The sequence below is a fragment of the Merops nubicus genome, unplaced genomic scaffold, assembly GCF_000691845.1.
Source record: "Merops nubicus isolate BGI_N331 unplaced genomic scaffold, ASM69184v1 scaffold10671, whole genome shotgun sequence".
In the NCBI taxonomy this organism is placed as follows: domain Eukaryota; kingdom Metazoa; phylum Chordata; class Aves; order Coraciiformes; family Meropidae; genus Merops; species Merops nubicus.
In genome coordinates, this window is record NW_008587598.1 from 1 (window position 1) to 13,554 (window position 13,554).

The following is a 13,554-nucleotide window of genomic DNA, read 5'->3' on the forward strand; positions in this document are numbered from 1 at the left end:
ACAAACAGGGCCATATCCATTGGTAGTTTCCACTACAGAAGCCCTCTGAAGCAGTGGGCTCCCCAGCAAAGCCATCATGGCAACAAGGCTTCCAGTTGTCTGGGAAAAGTGTATGGCTGTGGCTGACCAGGTGGATTCAGCCCACAGATCTGGGCATCTCATAGAACTATCAAGTTCTCCAGCTAGCTCCCCAGCTGTAACCAAAGCCCTGTTAGGGCTATCTGGATTTGGGACATTTTGCAATTTCTAGGCCCAGCCATACACCTAAGCTCCAAAATGGATAAGATGAGGGTATGCACTATGCACTCTGATGTTCACATTAGGAAAATCTGTCCATACCCATCAAAGTGTGAGAGCTACTATTCAATCCAGCAGTCAGTTGCACACACAATTTGGGTAGATGTAAACCAGATGCTGGTAACTGGATTCTTCCCAAGAGGTTATGTCATTGGAGAATGAATGGGCACACCACGGTGATCTCAGTTTGTCCTGGGGGAATGTGCTGCTTGCTGGTTTACAAAAATAATCCCCATCACTCACAGCTCAACCTTGGGTTTCCAGAACTTTTTCAATTGTGCCAACAAACTGCATCACAAATTAATTCTTGAACCTCTGTGCCCTTTCAAACAAAGTGAAGTGAAGAGATTTCTCTGCCTTTTGTTTGGAGATCTCAGGTGACAGCTCTCTGACTCTAGCTCCCTGGAATCTTCCCTGTAATAAAGCTGCCATCAGAGCTACAAGATAAGCTTTTTGGGCGCTACATGTTTTCACTGAGTCCTGCATTATGAACTCTGATTCCTTCCTTATGATTAGTACTGGGGGAAAAAAAAACAAACAAAAAACCACATTATAGACTCAATTTCAGTCTCGTTTTCTTGCATTTGCTATATGGATATATTGATGCCATGTTGTCTGTAAGGCAGAACTCAGATTTCAAAACATTTTATTCTGAAACCTCTAAATGCTAACTGCCCTATTAGGAAGCTCTAATCAACAGTGATGTACTATGGTGTTTTCCAGTACAAAAAGAAATCGTGTGCATCCAAAGGCTGAGTCAGAGGATGCAAAACAGACGATAGACAGACTGGAGCTGACTTGTTAAACCCAGCACTTTTCAAGGATCAGGCATGATATCTGCAAAAGAAGCTTTGTTACCAAAAAGCCAGGAATCATGAACTAGCAATGAAACAAAGATATATTAAATGTGTCACCAGCAATCCACCATAAAAATATATATACATGTACACTTGAAAGTTTGTTATATGCAGACAGAACTCATAAAGAAAGGCTTGAGGGTCAGAATAGTTTTTACAGCAGACATGCTGGTGAAAAGATTTATGTGGGTCATATGAAGAAAAATTTTAGTAGACAAGTATGGCACGGTTACTTCAGATCATCCTCAGTGCTGCTTCTACCAAAGCTATCCTGGAAAAGAACCAGGTCTGCAGGGAAGTGGGGTGTCTCTGAAGAAAGGTGATTCATTTGCTTCTCTTTGGTTGTCAGTTCTGTGGTTTGTTGTACTGGGACAGCTGAAGCAGTGGGTGCTGGAGTCAAGGGGAGCTTTTCAAGGGGCAGGTTTTCCCTCAAAGCAAGACGTTGGCAGTGATGCTGATGGCAGCTTCCCTAGCCACAGCTGCAGCTGAAGGAAGGGCTGGATGCCTACATGTGATTTACTGCTACTTCTGCTCTGTTGTTAATCAGAGACTGTCTACCTCTCAGATTTCAGCACATTTTTATTTTCTGTCATTTTGACACATCCCAGGTATGCAGCATTCTCTTTAGTTAGTATTGTGAAGTATCTCCTACAGCTTAATACTAGAAAACAAAAGTGTGTGCTGCTTTTTATATGTATATATAGCAATTTGATTAAAGTTTGTCAGCTCACCTTTGCAAAAGCCAGATTAATAAAGGAATTCAATTAATTAGGCTGAAGTTTTCCTGACTGCCCAAGGCCTCAGGGTGTCCCGAGGCTAATTCTGTGGGCCATCTTAAATCCATTGCTATTTCAAAAAAGAAGAGATGTAAAGAAAAGAAACTCAACTAGCACTGTAATAAACTGTACTATTTTCCTCAAATTACATTCCACTTTATGTCTGATCAGTCACCAAGAAGTGTTTTACCTATAATTTTAAGTATTTCAGAAGAGAAAATGGAAAAGATTATCAGGGACATCTTCAGGTTTGGTTTTGTTTTGTTTTGCTTTTTTTTTTTTTTGTGCCTCTGATGTTTAGATAAATAGTTACCTCTTTCATAGCTATACAGATTTTTTTTCTGCCATTTCTATTTTTCCAACCAACCTGCTTTGACAAGCAACCTAATTATTATCATTTATCAGAAAAAAAATCCTTTCCCATTCTCCTATTCTTTGTTCTCCAAGTGGAAAATTATTCAACTCCTAAGTCAATGTTTTGTATTTTCTTTGGAATGTTTGTTGTATAGCCAAGGAACATTTCATGTTGAAACCTCTTTGTAAACACAGATAAGTTCTTACCCTTTTTATGGGATGCTTCTATTCAAGATCAGGAATTTATCCTATGACTTCAGATAATCTTTACATTTTCTAGGCCCTTATTACTAAGCAGTTTGAGGTTAAATACAGACATTAAATTTGAATTCTTGCTTTATAAAAGATAAAATTTTGATAAAACATTTCAAAAGGAGTATTTTAACTTCATTACATTTTTGACTGCTAAAGAGATTTCTCTTACCAACAATGGAAATTACTAGGAATGGCACAAGCAGGAAGACCAAAATAATTCTTGCTACTAGTAAAACTACTATTAAATCTTCCTAAAAAGGGTATTAGTGTACCCTTTGGAAAGTGATAAAAGTTTCGCCTTAGATTTCATGATCTCATACAACATTGTCATCAGAAGAGTGTTTCTTCCCCTTATAGCTATATTCAGTCAGATTTAACTTTTATCCCATTGTGAGCCATAGATTTCACAATGCATTCCCTTCCAGCTTCTCAGAGGTCTGGATTGAAAGCCATTGCTGAGTGCAGTAGAACCATTCTGGATATGTTACTACACAAATTTGTTTATATGGTCATCCTAAATTGCACTTGTTGACCTTGCACTGAGTGGAAAAGCCACAGCCTCTGCTTCTGGGACCTTCAGAATCAGTTGCAAGAAAAACAAACAAGCAAAAAGGATAAACCTGATTTAACTTTTTCTTGTTAGGGGTACAGAATTAAACTTTTGCATTTATTTGACATTTCACTGCTAAACAGAGCAGACAGCAGCTGCAGAAAGTATTCTGCAAGGCTGGCATCAGCGTTTGTTTTATTTCTAGGAGTTATTAGCTTTACCTGAACTGAAGAGCGTTTCAATTACACCTTCAAGCTTGAGTCCTATCTCCTGTTCAGAGCTTTCTTAGCCACGGCCTTCACTGGTGTGCTCTTAGCAGGAAGGAAACAACTCCACCGTGTGGTCAACTGCGAAAAATCAGATTTATTTTATTTTCTTTTTTCCTAAAAACTGGCTAAAGAGGGGTGGTGGAAGGACATCAGCCTTCCCACGGCTGCCTTGCCCCTTCCAGCCCCGGCGCTGGGCGGGCTCGCCCGTCCCTCCACCCTTCCACACAAGGAATTTCCATCTTCTCTTTGCATGTGGCATAGATTCAGAGACACAATCTGGAAAAATACTGAAGACAAGATGCTTATTTATAAAGCCCTGCCCCATAGTGACTGTTCGGAGCAATTAGGAAATAATGATTTTCCCCTTTCTATTATTTTTTTGCCAAGCCCCACTGCACAGCTACTGCATCCCTTGAATTAATTGCAAACAAGAAATCAATCCTAAAATATAGTGATCCTGAGTACAGGGAAACTGCTAATCATAAATTGCCAATCAGTCTCATCTAAAAGAAGATGACAAAATACCTTACTGTGCTTGCCTCATTAGGCAACTAAGGTCAATTTTAACAAATCCCTTCGATGTCCTTTTATCCTGTTTTAAGATGCTGTAAGTGGTCTGTTTTGTAGAAATAAAATCAGATGCCTTCTTTTCTCGCCAGCAGCAGATTTAAGAACCCAAGTTAAAATTGTAAGTCTTTCACCAGTCAGGGATAATTAAGGTAGAGAACAGGGAGATGTGACTCAGTGTGCTACTGAGGACAACAGTACTTCAAGGATTCAGTACTTCAGGCCTTTTTCTTTTTCCCTATCCTCCTGTGGACAGCTCTTAGATATGGCAGTATAATCTAATGCAACACTTCCTTGATGCCTGTACCATGCTTTCATCCTACCACACTTCTTCAGAATCACTATCCCTTTTACCCTCCCTCCTTATCAACACCAAACACTGCATGGCAAGCTAAGTTTCCTTCTTCCATAGCCCCCTCTGTGATCAAGCGTGTTTAACATGGAACTAAGCAGGAAATTTTCGCTTTAATATGGTTTTATAGTGCAAGCTTTGGTTAGCTCTGTCTTAAATGAGACATTAGAAGCCATAGCAAGTGTTTTGTTAACACTGTGCTTCCATCAGGCTTTTCTCCATTCAGTAAAGGAAGCTTCAACCTGTGCAGGTGAGTGCCGTGATCACATTGTCCCCCTTTTATCTCAGATCAGTGACTTCAGGGTTCTGCAAGCAGAGAACTGTCCCACCACATCCAAGCCAATGCTGGAATAGCAGCATAGGGATGAAAAGGTAGAAAATCCACTTTCCTTCCCAGTGACAGCATTCTCCCCTCTGTAAAGCTGATGATGGGCTTTGCTCCAGCACTGCCAGTTTTCAGCCACATATTGCACAGACCTGCTGTTTTGCTATGCTGTAAGTATTTTGCCACCAGACAGGGATTAATTTTTTGTGTTCTTCACTTTTTTTTCCAGAGGCGTGCAGCTGACAATCTGAGAAGACATCATCAATACCAGGTACAGGCACATGTTTATTTTTGGGACAATTATTTTTCTATGCTTCCAAAATGCAAAAAAAAAAAAAAGAGAAGAATTTAATGAGAAAGCAGAATTAAACAAACAAACTACCACAAAATGCATACTTATTTTATCCTCAGCAAATGAGCTATTCAAACAGCAACATTTGAGAAATAAGGTTGTCTACTTTTTGGGTATTTCCTAGAGCAATAATACACTAACCAGTATTTTGCCCCCTGTAACACAGAGTGCCTTTGAGAAAGCAAACACATAGCCCCACCTCCCTGCTGGGGTGCCTCAGGATCAGTGTGCAGCTCACTGACATGTTCCCTCAGAACCTCTTTTCCACCTCTACAGCTCTGATCCATCATAGACTGCTTCCTATCCCTTAGTAACCTCTCTGCCTAAATCTCCTGTAAGCTGTTCTTCTCCATCCTCCCTGCTTCAGCCTCTGATTTTTTGAGATTATAGTAGCAGAAGGAATAATTTTCGGATTTATTTTCAGTTTTTGTTGTCTTAAAAGAGCTGCAAATGAAACAGGGTGTGAGCTGTACACTTGTAGGCTTGGTAATTAATGGATTCCATATGGGGAAGGACTGGGTAAACTAGGGCTTTTCCAACCTGAAAAGGACACATCTGTTGGAAGTACAACAGGGATCTATAAAATCATGGAGCAGGTGAACACAGAGCAGATGTTTACCAGTCAGCCTCAAACTGAATACCAGACACAAACTACAGTGTGTTAGTAAGGCTGTAGGCAGCACTTTGAGGGAAGTGATTATTCTCCTCCAGCCCACACTTGTAAGATGGTATCTGGAGAAGTGTGTCCTGTTTGGACCTCCCACTACAAAAGAGATGTTAACAGACTGGAGGGAATCCAGAAATGGGCCACCAAGGTGATGAGAGAACTGACATAAAAGGAGAAGCTTGGATTTCAGCCTGGAGTAGGTTAAGGGGGATCTAATTGCTGTCTTCAATAACATACTGGGTGGTTAGAAAGAAGAAGGAGACAGATTTTTCTTGGAGGTGCACAGCAAAAGTACAGGCATGAATGAAGACAAGTTGCAGGAAGGAAAATTCTGTAAGGAAAATCATAATCACTGTGAGGGTAGTAAAGAATTGAAAGAAAGTAGCTCAGGTAGGCTGCAACATCTTCACCCTTGGAGATATTCAGCATTTGACTGGACATGGTCCTGATCTGGATTAGACAGCCTGCAGGCAACCCTTCCAACCTAAATAATTTTAGGATTCTTAGAAGTAGAAGGCAACAATGGAAACTACCAGAAAGCAGGTTAAAACTAAACAAAACCCTAAACAGAATCTTATTCCAGCTATACTCTGAAATTCATTGGCAGAGGATTTGTGGGTGCTGAAAGATTACATGAGTTCAAAACACAGAGGAAAACCTGTCACAGCCTATTAATCCTATAGCTATCATTTCTGCTTCACAAAGTCTCTGAATCTCATATCAAAGGAGGTTTGGGAAAGTATAGCTGGAAATAATACACAACCACACTAGTCTTGCACTCCTCATGAGGCATCAGCAGCTGCTCACTGTCAGACTGCATGCCACCAGCTTGAGACATACCTTGGGTCAAACCCTTTTCAGGATGATTAATATCAGCACTTTCTATTGAAAAGGACAACAAATTTTCAACGAGATCTAAGGTTTGTACATCTTTTGTTGTGTTCCTAAGGCACGAAGAAGTCCAAGGAGACGCGGTGGGTGTAGGTTTAATAACTAATACCAGGAAAACTAAGACAATATTTTATATTTTTCAGGAAGTTATGAGAAATCTGGTTAAGAGATATGTTGCAGCAATGATAAGAGATGCCAAAACAGAGGAAGGACTGACAGAAGAAAATTTTAAGGTAGGTGTTCAGGTGTTTTAGTAAGATATTATAAGACTGTGAATCATATTTCTCACACTCTTCAATTGTTGAGGTAGCATATAACTTGCTTCCTGGAGCGGTGTCTGTGTCCTGATGGACCACACACAGATAGGATTGTGCTTAGAATCTGGCAAGTCTTCTTCTTTCTTTAGCTGCAGAAATAATCAGTTTTATCATCTAGTTTGAACCGTGCCCATATAAGGCACATTAAGTGGGACTAAGTGTGTGTAACAGATTTGCTAAAGCAAGATTCAAATAGTTTCAGCACCTTAGTAAATAGGATTTTTCTCCCCTAGAGTGCTTTTGTGCATTTATTACTATACAGAACACATTTGATATGACTTAAAAGATTAAAAACTTAAATAAACAGTCAAATATTAAAATACATTGACAGATATTGAACAGTACTATATATATTACAACATTTACACCATGTGTAAATGATTAAAACATTTACACCATTTATACAGGAAATATCCTGTATATTTCTAGCATCAAACATTTTTCTTACTACTTTCACCTAGAACTCCAAATGTTCAAAATGATACTCATCTGCCTCAGCTTACACACAGAGAAGATGCAGGCTAAGCTAATTATTTTGTTATTGCTTCATTTGGATCATCTTCAGTGGCATCACATGGCATGTACAGGACAACAACCAGGTGGTTAGGACCAGTCAGTATGGTTTTATGAAGGTCTTGTTTAACTGACTGGATCTCCTTCTACAACAAGATGACTCACTTAGGGGATGAGGGAAAGGCTGTGGATGTTGTTTACCTAGACTTTAGTGAAGCCTTTGACACCATTTCCCACAGCATTCTCTGGAGAAGCTGGCTGCTCATAGCTTGGATGGGTGTACTCGTCACTGGGTAAAAAAATGGGCCCAGAGAGTGGTGGTGGTGGTGGTGAATGGAATTAAATCCAGTTGGCAGCCAGTCAGAAGTGGTGTGAACCATGGCTCAGCAATGAGGCCTTCTCTCTTTAGTATCTTTATCAATGATCTAAATGAAGGACTCAAGTGCAGTCTCCAAAAGTTTGCAGACAATGCTAAGTTGGACAGTAGTGTTGGTCTGCTTGAGGGTAGAAAAGCGTCACAGAGGGATCTGGACATGCTGGATCATCCAGTTGGCAGCCAGTCAGAAGTGGTGTGAACCATGGCTCAGCAATGAGGCCTTCTCTCTTTAGTATCTTTATCAATGATCTAAATGAAGGACTCAAGTGCAGTCTCCAAAAGTTTGCAGACAATGCTAAGTTGGACAGTAGTGTTGGTCTGCTTGAGGGTAGAAAAGCGTCACAGAGGGATCTGGACATGCTGGATCAATGGGCCAAAATCTTCTTGAGGGTAGAAAAGCTTTACAGAGGGATCTGGGCATGCTGGATCAATGGGCCAAAACCAATGGTCCTGCACTTGGGTCACAACAACCCCGCCAAAACCAGTGGTATGAGGTTCAACAAGGGCAAGTGCAGGGTCCTGCACTTGGGTCACAACAACCCCAGGCAATGCTACAGGCCTGGGGAAGAGTGGCTGGAAAGCTGCCCAGTGGAAAAGGACCTGGGGGTTATGACTGACAGCCAGTTGAACATGAGCCAGCAGTGTGCCCAGGTGGCCAAGAAGGCCAACAGCATCCTGGCCTGGATCAGAAATGGTGTGACCAGCAGGAGCAGGGAAGTGATTGTGCATCTGGACTCGGCACTGGTGAGGCTGCACCTTGAGCACTGTGTTCAATTTTTTGTCCCCTCACTACAAGAATGACACTGAGGTGATGGAGTGTGTCCAAAGAAGGGAAACTAAACTGGTGAAGGGTCTAGAGCTCAAATCTTATGAGGAGTGGCTGAGGGAACTGGGGTTGTTTAGCCTGGAGAAAAGGAGGCTGAGGAGAGACCTTATCACTCTCTACAACTATCTGAAGGGAGTTTGTAGTGAGGTAGGGGTTGATCTGTTTTCTCAAGTAACAAGTGATAGGACAAGAGGAAATAGCCTCAAGTTTCACCAGGGGAGGATTAGATTGGATATCGTGAAAAACTTCTTCACTGAAAAGCTAGTCAAACATTGAATGAAGCTTCCCAGAAAAGTGGTGGAGTCACCATCCCTGGAGGTATTTAAAAGACGTGGAGCTGTGGTGCTGAGACAAGGTTTAGTGCTCGACATGGCAGTGTTATGTGTATGGTTGTACTCGATGGTCTTGAAGGTCTTTTCCAACCCAAATGATTCTGTGATTGTGTGACTATCACTTAAGAAAAGTAGGGACCTCCTGAATCCAAGGTGCCCTCTCCTTTGATAGGACTTTAGAGATAGAAGTGAAAGCAGCCTGCAGTGATTAGCTCACACTTAGCTGCTAGCTGCCAAACATCTGGTGGAAATCCATGAAGTCCTGCCTGCAGTGCTCCTCACAGGGAACCGTGCACACATGTATGCCTTGTGCATTCATGTGCCCCCGTGTGTGTGTGTGTATGTGCAAGGGATGGGCTGAAAAGCTCATCAGAATGCTGTTAGTATTCCTCACAGGGAACCGTGCACACGTGTATGCCTTGTGCATTCATGTGTCCCCGTGTATGTGTGTGTGTGCAAGGGATGGAGTGAAAAGCTCATCAGAATGCTGTTAGTATGGTGGGTAATACTATTAAGCAGATTGGCTGTAGGTCTTCAAGTTGTCCATGCTCCTCCTTCCACCATCAGTGATTTCTGTGAGCAGTCTAGTCTAAGGCACATTTCCCCTGAAGTTCCCTCTGATAAAATTGCTGATCACTTTTCTGTCTCTATTAGATGGTTACGAAGCACCTTGAAGATGCCAGGTATTATCCAGATGGTGAGGTTTATTCCTGATCCCTAGCATAAGCCTTTTTTTTAATCTTTTTTTTTCAATTACAAAAGGAAAAGCCAAATGAGTTTTCATGCTCTGATATTCCATCTTTCTTCCTAATTTTTAGGAGTTAAAACAAGATATTTCCAGCTTTCGTTTTGAAGTCCTGGGTTTGTTAAAAGGAAGCAAGCTGTCTAATTTGCAAGGTGCAAATACAAACAAAGACACTGCCTCTCTCTCAGAAAATGAAGAAAATAGTGAGAGTGAAGGAAACAAGAAAGGAAAGAAAAAGGGCTTCAGTCTTTTTGACATAACGACGATGATTCACCCGAGATCAGCCACCATTGCCTCTGAAGCACATAACATAAGCAATGGCTCAGCAATGATGGTGTCAGAGTCCACTAAGGAGAAGCAAAAGCGTGTGAATTTTGTAACAGACATAAAAAATTTCGGGTTATTTCACAGACGATCAAAAACAAACTTTGTGGAGCAGAGTGCCAATAAAATCTACACCGTTTCTGAAGAAGTTTCCCGTCAACAGGCAGAACAATGTGAGAAAACTGCTGAACTGGAAGAGGGAGAACTGACCGTGAACTGTGAATTAAACATCCAAAGTCTGGAGGAAAACTGCGTGTTAGCTGACTCCCAAAACAACAGCGACTCTTCGGATTCCCAGGAAGAGGGAAGTGTTTGTGCTTCAGAAACAGAGAAAATGGAGTTACAGGACTCAGAACCAGCCACGCCGCAGGACCAGCTTGACAAGGAGTTGGACATCAGCATTGACTGTGATGGGAAACAGGAAACAATTGTTCAGGGGGATTATGTGATAACAAGGTTGTGATGCTTCTAGGAGGATGCATTTACAAATATATATATTTTGCATAGTGCTTTTGGGGGGAAATGTTTTAAGAATTATTATTAGCAAATGCAGAATTACACTTTATAGTACTCAACCGTGGCACATGATCTTGTAACATAGTAGTCAAGAGAAGAGGTAATACAGGGACTTTCTGTTTTGTAGCCTGCTTTAGCTTTCACGATTTGTTTTACATTTTTTAATAAATGGAAGCATCTTGTATTCTTGTACTGTTGCAATAACCCACAGAAACTTTTTAGCTATCTTTTTTCAATTACAACAAATGCAATTTCTCTCATATGATAGTTGACTCCTATGATAAATATTTTTCTATGCAAATAAAAAGTAGCTTAAGAGACTTGTAAGCCTTTATTTAACTTTGTAAGTTCTTAAAAGATTCTGTGCACCATAATAATTGCAAGTGGCTCCTATCAGCATAATTCATATCAAGCTAATAATTTATTTAAATCGCTAGAAACCTGATTTGCTTCAAAAGCTATACAGAACCAAAAGATAAAATATGTTCTTTTATTTATTGAAGGAATATGAATACCTGTAAATTATGAAAGATCAGTCTATTTGATTATTTAATGGCAGCTTCTCCCTCCAGCAAGAGGATTATCACTGTCCTGATATCATTTTTAGAAATGCATTTGCAGGATTTGAAGAGTGTAGAAAAAGGAATATTTTCTTATACTGAAATAAATATCTGTGGCTTGCTAAAAACTGATGCCGAATTAGTCCCCAGAAATCCATAACCACAACAGCTACTGCTCTTTCAAGCATTTATTTTTCCAAACGTAGACAACCTATGCACTTTAATGTTCAGCTGCTTATAGCTTTTGCCTTCACAATATACTTGTGTTTGCTAAGAGAAAGTTACTTCAGGAACAAACAAACACACAATGATCCCCTGAGTACTTGGAAAAATATGGGAATTTGTTGAGAGGGTTTTAGAGGAAAGCCTTAAGAGAGTTTCTTTGACAATTTCAGAGTTTGGGGGAATCGGATTGGAGGTTTTATAAAAAATACTTGGACATTTAAATGTATAAAGAAAACTTAACAGTATTTTTCATAACTGATGAGTGATTTACTGTCTTAGTCAAAACCAGTATTTTTAAAATTAAATGGTCTGTTTCTTTTTAATCAGTGACTGGTGTCCTGCATTATTAAAAATGGAATTTTACAACTGACCTAAGAACGACCTTCCTCGGAACTCTCGGCACCACCCTTCTTCTCCTTTAGAAACATGAATATACCACATTGGTGTGGTCATTTCATTCTTAACTTCCCAGCCCTGCTGTGATAGATTTTGTAATTCACATTAACCTGGATTAAGGGACCTCCAGATGTATAGGGTACACTTACATTTCAGGTGGAATCCATGGCATGTAACTCCTACCTTGTGGGACCTGACCTAAAGCCATACCATTCTGGATCTAAACTATCCTGATACTGAAATGAGTTTTGAAAATCCAGATAAACACCTCTCATCTCTATACTTCTAGGTGAGCTTTCCAGTTCTACTTTACAAATGTGCTATTCTCTCTGAGTTCACATATTGAAAGCTTCCTTCCTGCACATTTATGTGTACCATGGCACCTAGGAGAGCATTTGTTCAACCAAAGTGCAAAATATGAGCAGCAATTGGAAAACAGTTTGTATAGTTTTGCAACAATGTGTTCAAACCACATTTGATTCCTAAGTTATGCTTGATTTCCATCTTGGCCACTTGACTTCTCTGTGGATGCTCTCTCCTTCACATCTCTCTCCTTGTCCACCTTAGATTGTGAGCTCCTTGGGGCAGGGCCTGTAGGTTTTCTGTTTGGAAAGCACTTGAATTATGACAAGCATAACAAGAAATAAATAACAGTAATAATGGTGGAATACATATCATTTTTACTAGATCAATTTTTTTAGAGAGTTCTTTTTTCTACTGTAACATTTGTGCTAAGGATGACATAAAGCAAATATGTGACATGTTGCCACAAAGTTATGCACATCCCAGTTAACAGTCCTCCTCCACCACTGATTTCACTTTCCCATTCTTTGTCATGGCTGGTAACACCTTGGAGTCATAAGTTTACTACCCTTTCACTAGCCAAATTCAAAACAAACAATCCTTCCTCCAAAGAGCTTTCAATATATCCCAGCCATGAGGCTTCTTTCCAAACAAAAGGTGCCTGAGAAGGTGCCAGCAGCACCATTACCAGAACAAGTTAACTACCACAAGTCTAAGAGCTCTGCATGTTATTCTGCCATCATAAAAGCCTGTTTCTCCTGTGCATGAAGTTCCCAACAGTGCAAAAACACAGGACAGTTAACCTGAAACATCATCCATGCCATCACATCATGACCCCACTTGTGAGTCAGTGTCTTGGACAAGACAGAACAGTGAAGACCACAAGATACTTAGACATAGGGCCAAGATGTTGTATTGCATAGGAATAGGTGGTCAGTCTTTTGCTGCTTTTTTTCTTTTACAGTCAAATCTTGAAATGAAGCTCTGTTTAAGTAAAGCATACTTCAGATCAACATTTGATCTGTTTTTTTTGTGATCCTTAGGAATTAAAGCTTGACACCAAGAAGGACTTGGTCCTGTTCCATTTAAATTTAATGATAAATAAGCACCTCATTTTCTGAAAACACATAAGAGTCAAAAATATATCCAAATTTGAAATGATGGTGGACTTCTATTGCTTTGGAGATAGAAAAAAAAACCCAAACCCTTCTCATTGGATGCCTCCAAGAAGACATCTGTACCAAGGAAGATTTAGAGGTGCACAGGGCAAGATTTGTAATGCCACAGCAAAGGCACTAGTAAGCTTTGCCAAGCTGAGCATACTTTCAGCTCAAGAGAAAGGGAAGGTTCAAACCTACCTATCCCTGCCTACAGCCTTCATTAGCATCAATAAAGGAGGAAGTAAAAAAAAAGCAGGATCTAAACCCCTATAAAAGACAGTCTTTTGAGGTAGAGCTTAAAACAATGAAATGTATTAGAGCGTTCAGACTGTGGGGTCCTGTGAGCCAGCTGCAGGTCACTGCTCTACCTGTGTGTGGTACAGTAGCACCAAGACCAAGCCAGGGAGATACCTCTTGTGGAGTGGGAAACAATGGCTTTGTAAAACTGG

General features: G+C 40.4%; 1 protein-coding gene across 1 annotated transcript; it reads left to right on the top strand.

Annotated features, from left to right (window-relative positions):
* Positions 1-4,831: 4,831 nt before the first annotated feature.
* Positions 4,832-10,586, top strand: LOC103781267 (short transient receptor potential channel 4-like; the record flags this gene model as incomplete). Its single annotated transcript, XM_008948977.1, has 3 exons — positions 4,832-4,873; positions 6,656-6,745; positions 9,695-10,586. Coding segments are annotated over 3 exons (846 nt in total), but the record flags the coding sequence as incomplete, so codon positions are not given.
* Between the last annotated feature and the right edge of the window lie 2,968 nt (positions 10,587-13,554).